Raw genomic sequence first — 18743 nt, 5'->3', positions numbered from 1 at the left:
ACAGTTTTGGAAACGTTAGTGTTTTCTATCCAAAGCTGTCAATTATATGCATATTCTAGCATCTTTTCCTGACAGAATATCCCATTTAAAACCGGAAAGTTTTTTTTCCAAAAATGAAAATACTGCCCCCTAATACCAAGAGGTTAAAGTTGTTTTGGATGGCAAATCCCATTATGTGTTTGAAAGGTTCCTGTAATACCTCCCACAACAGACTGTGTTGAGTAATCTTCCTTATCTGAAGCTGGAATCAGACATGATAAATTATGTTATGGTCTCCTCTTTTTCCTCCTCCTCACAGAACGCTGTCCAAGACCATTGTGAAAGGAGCCAAGAGAGCTGGGATGATCACCATGGGCCGTCAGAGTCAGACCACGCTGAAAAAGAACGACCGAGGGAGTCGGATGACCTGGCATGAGGATGATGACATCTCAGGTAGGAGCAGACTGATGTTAAACTCCTATAAGGAAGAAGAGGGGGAGTTTTGACAAGCTGGTGTTTCCTGAACGGTCACCTGACCTTGTCTCTCTCTCTGTGTGTCTCTTCCAGTGTCGGATGAGGGTGAGCCACCCCCCAGTAGCACATTGAGGACATCAGAGAAATCCAACATGGAGCAGCTGGTGGAGCGGGCGTGTTTCCGTGACTACCAGCGGCTGGGCCTGGGCACGGTCACAGCCAGCTCCTCCCGCTCTAAGACAGGAGAGCAGTTCAGAGTCACTGCAGTCAACAGACTCTACTCCCTCTGCCGCAGGTACACACAACGCACATACACATCGTCATGTCAGATAAGACGTTGGCGCTCTGAGCAATGTAGAAGGAGGTGTATTCGATGTTAACTTATTGGTTGTATCAGATCAAACTGCCATCATAGGTGTCCCAGTAGTGGTCTCCATGCTGAATGGGCTGATTGTTGTGTGTAAACCACAGTTACCCAGGACTCCTGGTGGTTCCCCAGTCAGTGCAGGACAGCAGCCTGCAGAAGGTGGCCCGTTGTTACAGACATAACCGCCTGCCAGTGGTGTGTTGGAAACACCACCGCACCAAAGCTGTGCTGCTACGATCCGGAGGCTTCCACGGCAAAAGTGTGGTGGGACTCTTTAAGTCCCAGAACCAATCTTCAACAGGTACGGTACACACACATACAGTGCCAGTCAAAAGTTTGAACACGTACTCATTTCAGGGTTTTTCTTTATTTTACTATTTTCTACATTGTAGAATTATAGTGGAGACATCAAGACTGTTAAATGACACATATGGAATCATGTAGTAACCAAAAAAAGTCTCAAAATGTATTTGAGATTCTTCAAAGTAGCCACCCTTTGCATTGATGACTGCTTTGCACACTCTTGGCATTGTCTAAACCAGCTTCATGACGTAGTCACCAGGAATACATTTCAACCTGTTGGTGAGCCTTGTTAAAAATTAATTTGTGGAATTTCTTTCCTTAATGTGTTTGAGCCAATCAGATGTGTTGTGACAAGTTAGGGGTGGTATACAGAAGATAGCCTTAAATCCATATTATGGCAAGAACAGCTCAAATAAGCAAAGAGAAACGACAGTCCATCATTACTTTAAGACATGAAGGTCAGTCAATGCGGAACATTTCAACAACTTTTAACGACACCCATAAGAAAAAACATGAGCATTGGACATTGGACTGGTGGAAGGTCCAAATTTGAGATTTGAGATTTTTATTCCAACCGCCAAGTCTTTGTGAGACGCAGAGTAGGTGAACAGATGTGTGGTTCCCACCGTGAAGCATGGAGGAGGAGGTGTGATGGTGTGGGGGTGCTTTGCTAGTAACACTGTGGGTGATTTATTTAGAATTCAGCATGGCTACCACAGCATTCTGCAGCGATACGCCATCCCATCTGGTTTGCGCTTAGTGGGGCTGACATTTTTTTCAGCAGGACAATAACCCAACAGACCTCCATTCTGTGTAAGGGCTATTTGACCAAAAAGGAGAGTGATGCATCGGATTACATGGCCTCCACAATCACCTGACCTCAACCCAATTGCGATGGCTTGTGATGAGTTGGGCCGCAGAGTGAAGGAAAAGCAGCCAACAAGTGCTCAGCATATGTGGGAACTCTTTCAAGACTGTTGGAAAAGCATTTCTCATGGAGCTGGTTATATAAAATGGCACCGGAGCAGAAGGCAGACGTTTTACTTTCCCCCAACCGATTGTGTTTTTTTGTTTATCTGCATTGTTTGTAAATTATTTTTTTACTATTTTTGTACATAATGTTGCCGCTTCGTCTCTTATGACTGAAAATAAGAGGCCAGAGAGCGGGCTGCCTGCTGAGAAGTTGAAGGTGATCGAATAAACCCCCACTTCCCTCAATTCTGCTAGCTAATGTGCAATCTATGGACAATAAAATCGAAGAGTTACGCTTAAGATTAAACTACCAACGGGACATTAAAAACTGTAACATCTTATGTTTTATGGAGTCGTTGCTGAACAACGACAACATCAACATACGATCAGCGGCGTCGAACAGCGGCGTCTTGTAAGACGAGGAGCGGCGGTCTATGTATGTTTGTAAACAACAGCTGGTGCACGATATCTAAGGACGTCTCGAGCTATTGCTCACCTGAGTTAGTTTCTCATGATAAGCTGTAGACCACACTACCTACCGAGAGTTTTCATCTGTATTCTTTGTAGCTGTTTACATACCACCACAGTCAGAGGCTGGCACTAAGATAGCATTGAATGAGCTGTATTCCGCTATAAGCAAACAAGAAAACGCTCACCCAGAGGCGGTGCTCCTGGTAGACTTTAATGCAGGGTAACTTAAATCAGTTTTACCAAATTTCTATCAGCATGTTAAATGTGGAACCAGAGAGAAAATAACTCTGAACCACCTGTACTCCATACACAGAGACGCATACAAAGCTCTCACTCATCCTCCATTTGGCAAATCTGACCATAATTCTATCCTCCTGATTCCTGATTACAAGCAAGAATTAAAGCAGGAAGCACCAGTGACGAGATCAATAAAAAAGAGGTCAGGTGAAGCAGCTGCTAAGCTACAGGACTGTTTCGCTAGGACAGACTGGAATATGTTCCAGGATTCCTCCAATGGCATTGAGGAGTACACCACATCGGTCATTGGCTTCATCAATAAGTGCATCGATGACGTCATCCCCACAGTGACCGTACGTACACACCCCAACCAGAAGCCATGGATTACAGGCAGCATCCGCACTGAGCTAAAGGCTAGAGCTGCCGCTTTCAAGGATCGGGACTCTAAACCTGAAGCTTATAAGATATCCTGCTATGCCCTCCGACGAACCATCAAACAGGCAAAGCGTCAATACAGGACTAAGATTGAGTCGTACTACACCGGCTCTGACACTCGTCGGATGTGGCAGGGCCTGCAAACCATTACAGAATACAAAAGGAAGCACAGCCGAGAGCTGCCCAGTGAAACAAGTCTACCAGACGAGCGAAACTACTAATATGCTCGCTTCGAGACAAATAACACTGAAACATGCATGAGAGTAGCAGCTGTTCCGGACGATTGTGTGATCAGGCTCTCCGCAGCCAATGTGTGTATGACCTTTTAGACAAGTCAACATTCACAAGGCTGCAGGACCAGACAGATTACCAGGACGTGTACTGCGAGCATGCGCTGACCAACTAGCAAGTGTCTTCACTGACATTGTCAACCTCTCCCTGTCCAAATCTGTAATGCCAACATGTTTTACGCAGACCACTATAGTGCCTGTGCCCAAGAACACTAAGGTAACCTGCCTAAATGACTACCAACCCGTAGCTCTCACGTTTGTAGCCATGAAGTGCTTTGAAAGGCTAGTCATGGCTCACATCAACACCATCAGCCCAGAAACCCTAGACCCGCTCCAATTTACATACCGTCCCAACAGATCCACAGATGATGCAGTCTCTATTGCACTCCACTCTTTCCCGCCTGGACAAAAGGAACACCTATGTGAGAATGCTATTCATTGACTTCAGCTCTGCGTTCAACACCATAGTGCCCTCAAAGCTCATCAATACGCTAAGTACCCTGGGACTAAACACCTCCCTCTGCAACTGGATCCTGGACTTCCTAATGGACCGCCCCCAGGTGGTAAGAGTGGGTAACAACACATCCCTCACGCTGATCCTCAACACAGGGGCCCCTCAGGGGTGCATGCTCAGCCCCCTCTCGTACTCCATGTTCACTTATGACGGCACGGCCAGGCACGACTCCAACACCATCATTCAATTTTCCGATGACACAACAGTGATCACCGACAACAAGACAGCTTATAGGGAGGAGGTCAGAGACCTGGCGGTGTGGCGCCAGGACAGCAACCTCTCCCTCAACGTGATCAAGACAAAGAGGATTGTGGACTACAGGAAAAGGAGGACCAACCACGCCCCCATTCTCATCCACCAGGCTGCAGTGGAGGAGGTTGAGAGCTTCAAGTTCCTTGGTGTCCACATCACCAACAAACTAACATGGTCCAAGCACACCATGACAGTCATGACGCGGGCACGAGAAAACCTATTCTCCCTCAGATCCTCAAAAGATCTAGAGCATCCTTACTGGTTGCATCACTGCTTCGTATGGCAACTTTCCGGCCTCCGACCGCAAGGCACTTGAGGGTAGTGCGAACGGCCCAGTACATCGCTGGGGCTAAGCTTCTTGCCATCCAGGACCTCTATACCAGGCGGTGTCACAGGAAGGCCCTAAAAATTGTCAAAGATTCCAGCCACCCTAGTCATAGAATGTTCACTCCTCTACCGCACGGCAAGCGGTACCAGAGCGCCAAGTTTCGGTCCAAGAGACTTCTAAACAGCGTCTACCCCCAAGCCATAAGACTCTTGAACAGCTAGTCAAATGGCTACCCAGACTATTTGCATTGCCTCTTCTCTCCACACCTCTGCCACTCTCTGTTGTCATCTATGCACAGTCACTTTAATTAACTCTACCTACATGTACACACTACCTCAACTAAACGGTGCCCCCGCACATTGACTCTGTACCGGCACCCCCTGTATATATAATTTTTTTACTGCTGCTCTTTAATTACTTCTTCCTTTTATTTCTTCTTATCCGTATTTTTAAAAATTGTGCTGTTGGTTAGGGGCTCGTATATAAGAATTTCATTGTAAGATCTACACCTGTTGTATTCGGCGCATGTGACTAGTAAAATATTTGTTTAACACTTTATTGGTTGCTACATGATTCCGTATGTGTTATTTCATAGTTTGTTCTACGTTGTAGAATAATAGTGAAGACACCAATCTAAAACCCTTGAATGAGTAGGTGTTTCCAAACTTGACTGGTACTGTACATTACTTACGTACACCATACAGAATTTAAATGAATTGCATTAGACAGTCATGTTATAAAATTTAGGCCATTGATGTTGAATACTGTATGTCTAATGACTGGTGTCCTCTCCCTCTAGCCCCTGCCAACTCTTCTGAGTTGTCCAGTAGTCTGGAGCAGGAGAAGTATCTTCAGGCCATCCTCAACTCCATCCCCGTCTACTTCAAACTGAACGGCAGTAACAGTCTGTCCAACCGCTCTCTCATCGGCCTCTCACCAGGTACCCCTGCTCTGCTCTGGGCTCTGCTCTGGGCTCTGCTCTGGGCTCTGCTCTGCTCTGGGCTCTGCTCTGGGCTCTGCTCTGGGCTCTGCTCTGGGCTCTGCTCTGGGCTCTGCTCTGCTCTGTCCTGGCGGTGTTCTTCCCAATCTGTCACTATTGTTTTTGTGTGTGTTTGTCCTCGTTCCGTCAGTGTTATTCTGCTGATTATCTTAGTAAGGTTTCCTCTGGGCCACTGCCTGCTATTTATGTTGTGTCCGTTGTGTTTGGAAGGAACTGCGGCACAATGTTGTGGTTATGTAAGAGGAACAGGACACCCAGGGGTCACCCTCCATCCATCTCCCCAGACTTCACCCCACCGCCAAGTGCCAGTCCAGAGAGCTGTGTGACCAGCACATACCCTACGCAAAGTCAGCGGGATTCTGTTTCCCATGTAACCACAATAGATATTTAGTCTCTGGGAACTGGATCAAAACGCACCTTGAATCAATGTCAATTGCATCCATCTTCCAGCTTTAAGATCTGCAGGGATCAAATAGTCTTAAAGGGAGAAATAGGATTCACAATGCTTGATAGCTTCAGACTTTCTGATTATGTTCAGATAAGCTAATTGGAACTTAATCAATGGGACACGATTATCGGGTGTGAGCCCAAGGCTTAGGCCTAATTTGAAACACAGCAATCAGTGTTTTTCCCCCTAAATGTAGGTAATGTAACTCTCTGTTCGCTCACCTAATTTAACTCTTAAGTAATCCCTCCTTGTGTTATCATTTAAAAATGTGTCCTAATCTCCCAGGTCTGTGTCCATTTTGTGACTTATCTGAGACGCACTGTGGGGTAGTTATGTTCTCAGATCCTGTGTCTGACAAATATAGATGCTTAGTCATCCAGGCATGGTTTTCATTCCCTGTCCTCTCTGGGTCTGTGTTACTGTGTTTGTCCTGGTTACAGCTGAATGGTGGTGTTATCCCCATTTCATGTCTGTGTGTCCTCTTCAGGCAGTGAAAGGAGGACGTCTAGAATACCAAAGATGGCCCCCGTCCATTTGGACATGCCCTTCTCCAACAGCTTTGCCAGAGGAGGTGAGTGCTGTACCCACGTGTCACTTCCTCAAAGTCCAATATATCACACTGCAAATGCAGTCCTGGAAACATACTGGGCCTCTTTTGGTCTATGACTCAGCTTTGTTACCTAATTGTACCATGCCAGATAAATGTGACCTAGTAGTCTGGTATGTCCAGTGAAGATGTGTCCTAGATTTTCTGGAAATTATAAGATGTCTGTTATTGGCATGCAGCTGTCTGCGTAATCTTCTCTGGAAGGTGAAGTGCACAAGTGTATTGTTAGGTTAGTTGCCACTGTTCCTGTAATATTCAAACACAAGATCGCTACACCCAAAGATGACTTTCACGGTAATTGCCAGCAGCATTAAGTGGATTTTTTTAAGTGGATTTTGATTTGTCTAAATAATCTTCAAATATTTCAAATAACATGGGGCTTCTGAGGGATTTGGATCATCGTCTTTGTTTCAACACAACACCATGGTCTACTATGTCATGCACGCAACCCTTATTCTGTTCATCTCAAGACTGAATTGCAAATTAATATTTACTTTGGTATTCATATCTTTCTACCATCCAACCCTGTTGGTCTCTTAAGTTTGGAGCCTAGCGCCCCATGTCCTGGCCCCTTGTTGTAACCACCCAGGTGACCTTATGACTGCGTGCCACGCTATGTTGCCCCTACGGTTGGGGGATTGAGTGTGTGCTGGTATGTTATGTCCATCTGATGTTGTGATCTTTCTGTGCCCTTTTCCTCGTCACCCCGTACCCATTACCTGCCAGTGCTTGGGTACAGGGATAAGCTATTCACTCACTCAAACCAAAAACCTGCCACTAAGGGGATCATCCAAAATCAAGGTATAGTGAAAATGTCCACTCTATTCAGATCTCTCCCCCCTCTTACTCCACCCCTCTTTATTAACATCTTCGTTTTATTTCCTGGTCATTGATCCGACAGTGGTTCGTCCTTTAAAAGTTGCAGCGTACTGCAGCACAGGTTCCGTGGTGCCGCAGAATTTGATGGCACGTTATTTAAGTGCCAACCACTGGTACCATTAATGCTAGTTTGACCATCAGATGCTTTGAGAAGTATTTGATAGCCTTCAATAGTGGCTGTACTAGATAATTTAAAACCTGGGTTTCCGTTAGGATGGAACAGAAAATATGGCGCTGTACAACGTGATGGTCGGGTGTAGGCTACAGTACTTTGCTATAAAGCTAAAAAATCCCCGTGTCATGCGGATACGCGGGAGACTGGGGTTCAATTTCCACGACGGGGAGGAAGGAGTAGGCTTTCTTTTGTAAATAAGAATTTGTTCTTAACTGACTTAGCTAGTTAAATAAAGGTTACACTAAGAACATAACATTTCTAATTGTAGTCTAACCAATTCCCAAACCGAGATCTCATTGATTTATCATGCTTGTCTCAGAGCAGCGCAAAACGATGCTAAAATAGTTGGAGGCTATTGCTTGAAATCCTATTGCTTTTAACCTCAATATGCTCTTTAAATAAATAAGCCCTACATCACTTTTAACATCACATTACTCAACACTAGTGAGACTCATGTCGCCTATGGTAGGCCTACAGTATATTGAAAAACATGTGACTCTCCTCCAAAAACATGTGACTCTCCTCCAATAATTACATGTAGAGTATTGGAGGATTTTAAATTAAAACCAAAAGCCGCTTCATGGGTCTCCTGGTGGCGGCCGGCACGATATCTGTAGCAACACATTTTGCATTGTGATACAGTGACTTAGGCAGCTGCGCCACTGAGGAGGCCCCATCCACAAAGTATCAAAATACAGAGAGGTCTGCTAATAGCCCATAGTGGGCTATTATAATACTGTACATGGTGTCCAGGTCAGGATAACCATAACAGTTTTTAATAAATAAATATCAAAGAATGTTGGTACTTATTTATTTTGATCCAAAGCCATGAATGAGTGAGTCACTGAACTATATGTAGGCACCCCTATATGACTGTGCCATCAACTTGTTATTTCGTTTTCAAAAACACGAAAGTGGGTGATTGAATAAAGGCTTAAATAATATTTGTAAAGGCCAAAACATTTATTTCTGTTTTTAGAGGGAGAGAAACGCTGGGCCAGTTATGTGGCGCCCTATGGGACTCCCAATCACGGTCGGATGTCATACATAATAGTTTTTGTGGTGTTATGTTTTGCCTTTTCTGGTGGATTAAAATGAAATTGCAACCAATCACTGCCGGTTTTGATACAGCCAACCTAACTTAGAAATACATTTGACAATGGAATCCTCCCCCTACCCTCCTAGGCAAGTCTATTGTCCAGCTACCTGCTAATAGCCATAATGGCGCTGTACAACGTGACTGTGTGTGTTTTAAGAGTATTTACCAGTAAGCAACAATTTGTTACCTTCATTAGACAACTTTGTTCCAATATTTCTGTAATTCAGTGATATATATTCCCATTGTAATTCCTTATGGATCCATAACGATTATTAGTGCTACCCAGTGTGGCGGGGTGGGGGTCCACCCTCCCCCTTCCTCCTCCCTTCCCCATGAGCTAGGTCTATCTTCTGTGCGCAGCTCTGTGGCCCATCCCGCGTGCTTTCAGTGGATACAGCTGGAGAACTACAAGGCAACCCCAATGACCAATATATATTGTCATGCTAATAACATGGTTAATAATATCTGTGAGAATATCCATGGGGCTTTTTAGAATTCTAAATTAATAATAATCTTTGTTTAAAAAATTTAATTTTGTAGATTTCTGTTTAAAATAACAGAAAATGAGTGAGGAAAAAGGTCATTCTTGAATATGGGGTGAGACATTGTTACTAATTTGTAAATAAAGACAGTTTGTTATTTAGAATTATTTGTTTTTAGACAGAGAGAAACCAGCATCTGTAGCAACACAGCTTGCACTGCTATGTAGTGTCTTAGACCGTTGCACCACTCAGGCGCTGTACAATGTGACCGATCGGGAGTGAGCTACAGTACTACAGTAAGAGCAAAATAATCCGAATAAAATAATAAAAACCTTAGTGTGACAAGTTTTAGTAAGTAATACTGAAGTCGTGCACAATTTCTATATAGTTTCTATTTTGGTTTGTCACCCTTTCATTGTCAGTTAGAGCCACAGTAGGACCCAAAAGCATAATCAGTGCTCTCCTAACTCCCCCTTGCCCTGGTCTGAAGCAGGGTACCGTACTAAACCACAAATGACCTCTTAAGTACCGCAACACAATCACAACTTGTAGTGGAGCAACCACTGTATGTAACCCACGCTCCTGCCTCCTGTACCAGTTAAAAACGTATCCTGTGTCTGGTGTGCTCATCTCTCTTTTGAGTAATAGAGAGTATCTCTGTGGAGATTCATAGTATCACCCATCACTTCCTCTTTTGATACACTTGGGCAAGGCTGTGGTTCTTCTGTGCTGGAAAATAATCTGACTGTGGTCCACTTCAGGGTAAATGTGGTCCACTTGTCACTGAATGTGATGTCTCAGCAGTTGTGGATGTGGTCAGTCAGCAGTCTTGGCCCAATGGGAGGTACTATGGGCTCAGCTCAGTCATGACAGGCAGCTCGGGAATGAGGCCGCTGTGGCTTAACCTCTGCATTGTGTTCAATGTGTGTCTAGCCGTCTTAAGGCCAGATTGGATTTAGAATGTTAGGTACCTGCCTATTGGTTGATGGTTTGATTGGTTTAGAGCTCACTCTAAATTGTTGTAATTGATATCCTGCAGTTTAATTGGACGATGTACTCAATGCCAAAGCTGCTTAAACACTGAATGTGGTGTCCTTTTCCTTATCTACCTACAGCCTGGCTCAGACAGGGTCCCTGAGGGAAGTAACAACAGCATAAGCAAAGTGGAGGAAGTATGGTTTATCACAAAAAGTTCTATGATATACAGATCTGTATTGTAGTTGGTGGTCGTAGTTTGTCAAAGAGAAATGAGCATCCTTCAGTTTCTTCCCCTTGGATTAGTGAATGAATACATCTGTGCCCGTAGATTTAGAGTCCAAATTCTATTCTTCAATTTATCAATGTGCTATAGTCTTGATGTCATTATGTGCCATTCTGTCATTATCATTCCGTTATCTGTTTCCCCGGTATGGTGGTCTCGGCTGTTTGTGCTTAACCAACCCCTCTCTGTGGTCATACATTGTCATGTCAAACATAACGACAGAGGAGCGCATGAGTATTGAACCAGGCTAGTTAGCACCTGTGCCTTTCAGCCCTCTACAGGCATGCGGTGCCAACTCTAACTCGTTCTCTCTCTCTAACTCGTTCTCTCTCTCTCACTCGTTCTCTCTCTCTCACTCGTTCTCTCTCTCTCACTCGTTCTCTCTCTCTCACTCGTTCTCTCTCTCTCACTCGTTCTCTCTCTCTCACTCGTTCTCTCTCTCTCACTCGTTCTCTCTCTCTCACTCGTTCTCTCTCTCTCCCTCGTCTCTCTCACTCGTTCTCTCTCTCTCACTCGTTCTCTCTCTCTCACTCGTTCTCTCTCTCTCACTCGTTCTCTCTCTCTCACTCTCTCTCTCTCTCGTTCTCTCTCTCTCACTCGTTCTCTCTCTCTCACTCTCTTCTTCTCTCTCTCTCACTCGTTCTCTCTCTCTCACTCGTTCTCTCTCTCTCACTCGTTCTCTCTCTCTCACTCGTTCTCTCTCTCACTCTCTCGTTCTCTCTCTCTCTCACTCGTTCTCTCTCTCTCACTCGTTCTCTCTCTCTCCCTTTCGTTCTCTCTCGTTCTCTCTCTCTCTCTCACTCGTTCTCTCTCTCTCTCACTCGTTCTCTCTCTCTCTCCTCGTTCTCTCTCTCTCACTCGTTCTCTCTCTCTCACTCGTTCTCTCTCTCTCACTCGTTCTCTCTCTCTCACTCGTTCTCTCTCTCTCACTCGATCTCTCTCTCTCTCACTCGTTCTCTCTCTCTCACTCGTTCTCTCTCTCTCTCTCTCGTTCTCTCTCTCTCTCACTCGTTCTCTCTCTCTCACTCGTTCTCTCTCTCTCACTCGTTCTCTCTCTCTCACTCGTTCTCTCTCTCTCTCTCGTTCTCTCTCTCTCTCTCACTCGTTCTCTCTCTCTCTCACTCGTTCTCTCTCTCTCTCTCTCTTTCTCTCTCTCTCTCACTCGTTCTCTCTCTCTCACTCGTTCTCTCTCTCTCACTCGTTCTCTCTCTCTCACTCGTTCTCTCTCTCTCACTCGTTCTCTCTCTCTCACCTCGTTCTCTCTCTCTCACTCGTTCTCTCTCTCTCACTCGTTCTCTCTCTCTCACTCGTTCTCTCTCTCTCACTCGTTCTCTCTCTCTCACTCGTTCTCTCTCTCTCTGCCTCGTTCTCTCTCTCTCTCTCACTCGTTCTCTCTCTCTCACTCGTTCTCTCTCTCTCACTCGTTCTCTCTCTCTCACTCGTTCTCTCTCTCTCACTCGTTCTCTCTCTCTCTCACTCGTTCTCTCTCTCTCACTCGTTCTCTCTCTCTCACTCGTTCTCTCTCTCTCTCACTCGTTCTCTCTCTCTCACTCGTTCTCTCTCTCTCACTCGTTCTCTCTCTCTCACTCGTTCTCTCTCTCTCTCACTGTTCTCTCTCTCTCTCACTCGTTCTCTCTCTCTCACTCGTTCTCTCTCTCTCACTCGTTCTCTCTCTCTCACTCGTTCTCTCTCTCTCTCACTCGTTCTCTCTCTCTCTCACTCGTTCTCTCTCTCTCTCACTCGTTCTCTCTCTCTCACTCGTTCTCTCTCTCTCTCTCTCGTTCTCTCTCTCTCTCTCTCGTTCTCTCTCTCTCTCACTCGTTCTCTCTCTCTCTCACTCGTTCTCTCTCTCTCTCACTCGTTCTCTCTCTCTCTCTCTCTCTCTCTCTCACTCGTTCTCTCTCTCTCTCACTCGTTCTCTCTCTCTCTCTCTCACTCGTTCTCTCTCTCTCTCACTCGTTCTCTCTCTCTCTCACTCGTTCTCTCTCTCTCTCACTCGTTCTCTCTCTCTCTCACTCGTTCTCTCTCTCTCTCACTCGTTCTCTCTCTCTCTCACTCGTTCTCTCTCTCTCTCACTCGTTCTCTCTCTCTCTCACTCGTTCTCTCTCTCTCTCTCTCACTCGTTCTCTCTCTCTCACTCGTTCTCTCTCTCTCTCTCGTTCTCGTTCTCTCTCTCTCTCACTCGTTCTCTCTCTCTCTCACTCGTTCTCTCTCTCTCTCACTCGTTCTCTCTCTCTCTCACTCGTTCTCTCTCTCTCTCTCTCGTTCTCTCTCTCTCTCTCGTTCTCTCTCTCTCTCTCTCGTTCTCTCTCTCTCTCTCTCGTTCTCTCTCTCTCTCTCTCGTTCTCTCTCTCTCTCTCTCGTTCTCTCTCTCTCTCTCTCGTTCTCTCTCTCTCTCTCTCGTTCTCTCTCTCTCTCTCTCGTTCTCTCTCTCTCTCTCTCTCTCGTTCTCTCTCTCTCTCGTTCTCGTTCTCTCTCTCTCTCTCTCGTTCTCTCTCTCTCTCTCTCTCGTTCTCTCTCTCGTTCTCTCTCTCGTTCTCTCTCGTTCTCTCTCTCGTTCTCTCGTTCTCTCTCTCTCTCTCTCGTTCTCTCTCTCTCTCTCTCGTTCTCTCTCTCTCTCTCGTTCTCTCTCTCTCTCTCTCGTTCTCTCTCTCTCTCTCTCTCTCTCTCTTTCTCTCTCTCTCTCTCTCGTTCTCTCTCTCTCTCTCTCGTTCTCTCTCTCTCTCTCTCGTTCTCTCTCTCTCTTCTCTCTCTCGTTCTCTCTCTCTCTCTCTCGTTCTCTCTCTCTCTCACTCGTTCTCTCTCTCTCGTTCTCTCTCTCTCTCACTCGTTCTCTCTCTCTCTCGTTCTCTCTCTCTCTCACTCGTTCTCTCTCTCTCTCACTCGTTCTCTCTCTCTCTCACTCGTTCTCTCTCTCTCTCTCTCGTTCTCTCTCTCTCTTCTCTCTCGTTCTCTCTCTCTCTCTCTCGTTCTCTCTCTCTCTCTCTCGTTCTCTCTCGTTCTCTCTCGTTCTCTCGTTCTCTCTCTCGTTCTCTCTCTCGTTCTCTCTCTTCTCTCTCTCGTTCTCGTTCTCTCTCGTTCTCTCACTCGTTCTCTCTCGTTCTCTCACTCGTTCTCTCTCGTTCTCTCGTTCTCTCACTCGTTCTCTCACTCGTTCTCTCGTTCTCTCACTCGTTTCTCCACTCGTTCTCTCTCGTTCTCTCACTCGTTCTCTCTCGTTCTCTCACTCGTTCTCTCTCGTTCTCTCACTCGTTCTCTCACTCGTTCTCTCTCGTTCTCTCCTTTCGTTCTCTCTCTCGTTCTCACTCGTTCTCTCCTCTCGTTCTCTCACTCGTTCTCTCACTCGTTCTCTCACTCACTCGTTCTCTCTCACTCGTTCTCTCACTCGTTCTCTCACTCGTTCTCTCACTCGTTCTCTCACTCGTTCTTCTCGTTCTCTCACTCGTTCTCTCACTCGTTCTCTCACTCGTTCTCTCACTCGTTCTCTCACTCGTTCTCTCACTCGTTCTCTCACTCGTTCTCTCACTCGTTCTCTCACTCGTTCTCTCACTCGTTCTCTCACTCGTTCTCTCACTCGTTCTCTCACTCGTTCTCTCACTCGTTCTCTCACTTTCGTTCTCTCACTCGTTCTCTCACTCGTTCTCTCACTCTCTCTTTCGTTCTCTCACTCGTTCTCTCTCGTTCTCTCACTCGTTCTCTCTCGTTCTCTCACTCGTTCTCTCTCGTTCTCTCACTCGTTCTCTCTCGTTCTCTCACTCGTTCTCTCTCTCGTTTCTCTCACTCGTTCTCTCACTCGTTCTCTCTCGTTCTCTCACTCGTTCTCTCACTCGTTCTCTCACTCGTTCTCTCTCTCGTTCTCTCACTCGTTCTCTCACTCGTTCTCTCACTCGTTCTCTCTCGTTCTCTCACTCGTTCTCTCACTCGTTCTCTCACTCGTTCTCTCACTCGTTCTCTCTCTCGTTCTCTCACTCGTTCTCTCACTCGTTCTCTCACTCGTTCTCTCACTCGTTCTCTCACTCGTTCTCTCACTCGTTCTCTCACTCGTTCTCTCACTCGTTCTCTCACTCGTTCTCTCACTCGTTCTCTCACTCGTTCTCTCACTCGTTCTCTCTCTCGTTCTCTCGTTCTCTCTCTCGTTCTCTCTCTCGTTCTCTCTCTCGTTCTCTCGTTCTCTCGTTCTCTCGTTCTCTCTCTCGTTCTCTCGTTCTCTCTCTCGTTCTCTCGTTCTCTCTCTCTCTCTCTCGTTCTCTCTCTCTCGTTCTCTCTCTCTCGTTCTCGTTCTCTCTCTCTCTCGTTCTCGTTCTCTCTTTCTCGTTCTCTCTCTCTCGTTCTCGTTCTCTCTCTCTCGTTCTCGTTCTCTCTCTCTCGTTCTCGTTCTCTCTCTCTCTCGTTCTCGTTCTCTCTCTCTCTCGTTCTCTCTCTCTCGTTCTCGTTCTCTCTCTCTCGTTCTCTCTCTCTCTTCTCGTTCTCTCTCTCGTTCTCTCACTCGTTCTCTCTCTCGTTCTCTCTCTCTCACTCGTTCTCTCTCTCGTTCTCTCACTCGTTCTCTCTCTCGTTCTCTCACTCGTTCTCTCTCTCTCACTCGTTCTCTCTCTCTCACTCGTTCTCTCTCTCTCACTCGTTCTCTCACTCGTTCTCTCACTCGTTCTCGTTCTCTCACTCGTTCTCTCACTCTCACTCGTTCTCTCACTCTCACTCGTTCTCTCACTCTCACTCGTTCTCTCACTCTCACTCGTTCTCTCTCTCTCACTCGTTCTCTCTCTCTCACTCGTTCTCTCACTCGTTCTCTCACTCGTTCTCTCACTCGTTCTCTCTCTCTCACTCGTTCTCTCTCTCTCTCTCGTTCTCGTTCTCTCACTCGTTCTCTCTTCTCGTTCTCTCTCTCTCACTCGTTCTCTCTCACTCGTTTCTCTCTCTCTCACTCGTTCTCTCTCTCTCACTCGTTCTCTCTCGTTCTCTCGTTCTCTCTCTCTCACTCGTTCTCTCTCTCTCACTCGTTCTCTCTCACTCTCGTTCTCTCACTCGTTCTCTCACTCGTTCTCTCTCTCACTTCTCTCTCTCTCTCACTGCGTTCTCTCACTCGTTCTCTCTCTCTCTCGTTCTCTCTCCTCGTTCTCTCTCGTTCTCTCACTCGTTCTCTCTCTCTCTCTCACTCGTTCTCTCTCTCTCACTCGTTCTCTCACTCGTTCTCTCACTCGTTCTCTCTCTCTCACTCGTTCTCTCTCTCTCTCGTTCTCTCTCTCTCTCTCGTTCTCTCACTCGTTCTCTCTCTCTCACTCGTTCTCTCTCTCTCACTCGTTCTCTCACTCGTTCTCTCACTCGTTCTCTCTCTCTCACTCGTTCTCTCTCTCTCACTCGTTCTCTCTCTCTCACTCGTTCTCTCACTCGTTCTCTCACTCGTTCTCTCTCTCTCACTCGTTCTCTCTCTCTCTCTCGTTCTCTCTCTCTCGTTCTCTCACTCGTTCTCTCACTCGTTCTCTCTCTCTCACTCGTTCTCTCTCTCTCACTCGTTCTCTCTCTCTCACTCGTTCTCTCACTCGTTCTCTCACTCGTTCTCTCTCTCTCACTCGTTCTCTCTCTCTCACTCGTTCTCTCACTCGTTCTCTCACTCGTTCTCTCTCTCTCACTCGTTCTCTCTCTCTCACTCGTTCTCTCTCTCTCACTCGTTCTCTCACTCGTTCTCTCACTCGTTCTCTCTCTCTCACTCGTTCTCTCTCTCTCACTCGTTCTCTCTCTCTCACTCGTTCTCTCTCTCTCTCTCGTTCTCTCTCTCTCACTCGTTCTCTCTCTCTCACTCGTTCTCTCTCTCTCTCTCGTTCTCTCTCTCTCTCTCGTTCTCTCTCTCTCTCTCGTTCTCTCTCTCTCTCTCGTTCTCTCTCTCTCTCTCTCGTTCTCTCTCTCTCTCTCTCGTTCTCTCTCTCTCTCTCTCGTTCTCTCTCTCTCTCGTTCTCTCTCTCTCTCTCGTTCTCTCTCTCTCTCTCGTTCTCTCTCTCTCTCTCGTTCTCTCTCTCTCTCTCGTTCTCTCTCTCTCTCTCGTCTCTCTTCTCTCGTTCTCTCGTTCTCTCTTCTCTCTCTCTCTCGTTCTCTCTCTCTCTCGTTCTCTCTCTCTCTCGTTCTCTCTCTCTCTCGTTCTCTCTCTCGTTCTCGTTCTCTCTCTCGTTCTCGTTCTCTCTCTCGTTCTCTCTCTCTCTCGTTCTCTCTTCTCTCTCTCTCTCGTTCTCTTCTCTCTCTCTCTCTCTCTCGTTCTCTCTCTCTCGTTCTCTCTTCTCTCTCTTCTCTCTCTCTCTCTCTCTCTCTCTCTCTCTCTCTCTCTCTCTCTCTCGTTCTCTCTCTCGTTCTCTCTCTCTCTCTTCTTCTCTCTCTCGTTCTCTCTCTCTCTCTCGTTCTCTCTCTCTCGTTCTCTCTCTCTCTCTCTCTCGTTCTCGTTCTCTCTCTCGTTCTCTCTCTCTCTCTCTCTCGTTCTCTCTCTCTCTCTCTCGTTCTCTCTCTCGTTCTCTCTTCTCGTTCTCTCTCTCTCTCGTTCTCTCTCTCTCTCGTTCTCTCTCTCTCGTTCTCTCTCTCGTTCTCGTTCTCGTTCTCTCTCTCGTTCTCTCGCTCATTCTCTCTCTCGTTCTCTCTTCTCTCTCTCTCATTCTCTCTCTCTCTCTCTTTTCGTTTCGTCTCTCTCTTCGTTCTCTCTCTCTCTCTCTCGTTCTCTCTCTCTCTCTCTCGTTCTCTCTCTCTCTCTCTCGTTCTCTCTCTTCTCTTCTCTCTCTCTCTTTTCTCTCTCGTTCTCGTCTCTCTCTCTCTCGTTCTCTCTCTCGTTCTCTCTTCTCTCTCTCGTTCTTCTCGTTCTCTCTCTCTCTCTCTCGTTTTCTCTCTCGTTTCTCTCTCTTCTCTCTCTCTCTCGTTTCTCTCTCTCTCGTTTTCTCTTTCTCTCGTTTCTCTCTCTCGTTCTCTCTCTCTCGTTCTCTCTCGTTTCTTCTCTCTCTCGTTTCTCTCTCTCTCTCTCTTCTCTCTCTCGTTCTCTCTCTTTTCTCGTTCTCTCTCTCTCTCGTTCTCTCGTTTTCTCTCTTCGTTCTCTCTCTCTCGTTCTCTCTCTCTCTCTTCTCGTTCTCTCTCTTCGTTCTCTCTCTCTCGTTCTCTCTCTCTCGTTCTCTCTCGTTTCTCTCTCTCGTTCTCTCTCTCGTTCTCTCTCGTTCTCTCTCGTTCTCTCTCGTTCTCTCTCTTCTCTCGTTCTCTCTCTCTCTTCGTTCTCTCTCTCTCGTTTTTCTCTCTCGTTCTCTCTCTCTCTCGTTTTCTCTCTCTCTCGTTCTCTCTCTCTCGTTCTCTCGTTCTCTCTCTCGTTCTCTCTCGTTCTCTCGTTTTCTCTCTTCTCTCGTTCTCTCTCGTTCTCTCTCTTTCTCTCTCTCTTCGTTTCTCTCTCTCGTTCTCTCTCGTTCTCTCTCGTTCTCTCGTTCTCTCTCTCTCGTTCTCTCTCGTTCTCTCGTTCTTCTCTCGTTCTCTTTCTCTCGTTCTCTCGTTCTCTCGTTCTCTCGTTCTCTCTCGTTCTCTCGTTCTCTCTCTCTCGTTCTCTCTTTCTCTCGTTCTCTCTCTCTCGTTCTCTCTCTCGTTTTCTCTCTCTCGTTTTCTCTTCTCTCGTTTTCTCTCGTTTTCTCGTTTCTCTCTTCGTTTCTCTCGTTTTCTCTCTCGTTTTCTTTTCTCTCTCGTTCTCTTCTCTCTCGTTTTCTTCTCTCTTTCCTTCTCTCTCGCTCGTTCTTCTCTCGTTTTCTCTCTCTCGTTTTCTTCTCTCTCGTTCTCTCTCTTCGTTTTCTCTCGTTTTCTCTTCGTTTCTCTTCTTCGTTTTCTTCTCGTTTTCTTTTCTCTTCTCGTTTTCTCTTCTCGTTTTCTTCTTCGTTTTCTCTTTTCTCGTTCTCTCTCGTTCTTCTCGTTTTCTCTTCGTTCTTCTTCTTCTCGTTTTCTCTCGTTTTCTCTTCGTTTTCTTCGTTTTTCTCGTTCTCTCTCGTTTTCTATCGTTTCTCTCGTTTTCTTTTCTCTCGCTCTCTTCTCTTCTCGTTCTCTCTCTCTCGTTCTCTCTCTCTTCTTCGTTTCTTCGTCTCTTTCTCTCGTTTTCTCTTCTCGTTCTCTCTTTTCTCTCGTCTTCGTTCTCTTTCTCTCTCGTTTTTCTCTCTCTCGTTTTCTCTTCTCTTCT

The 18743-nt window shown here is 46.3% G+C and overlaps 1 protein-coding gene across 3 annotated transcripts in view; it reads left to right on the top strand.

Moving 5' to 3' along the window:
* Positions 1-18743, top strand: part of LOC135548322 (myotubularin-related protein 13-like) — a 213222-nt gene that overhangs the window by 148265 nt on the left and 46214 nt on the right. For 2 of the 3 annotated variants that reach the window (XM_064977804.1, XM_064977812.1), the window contains exons 25-30: positions 299-432; positions 547-748; positions 925-1121; positions 5422-5562; positions 6558-6641; positions 7404-7478. In XM_064977804.1, coding sequence (XP_064833876.1) covers positions 299-432; positions 547-748; positions 925-1121; positions 5422-5562; positions 6558-6641; positions 7404-7478 — 833 coding nt within the window. The remainder of the gene's footprint in view (positions 1-298; positions 433-546; positions 749-924; positions 1122-5421; positions 5563-6557; positions 6642-7403; positions 7479-18743) is intronic. The other variant, XM_064977821.1, reaches the window with a different exon arrangement.

The sequence above is a fragment of the Oncorhynchus masou genome, chromosome 1 (assembly GCF_036934945.1).
Source record: "Oncorhynchus masou masou isolate Uvic2021 chromosome 1, UVic_Omas_1.1, whole genome shotgun sequence".
NCBI classification, from domain to species: Eukaryota; Metazoa; Chordata; class Actinopteri; order Salmoniformes; family Salmonidae; genus Oncorhynchus; species Oncorhynchus masou.
This window is presented reverse-complemented; position numbering and strand designations above follow the sequence as displayed.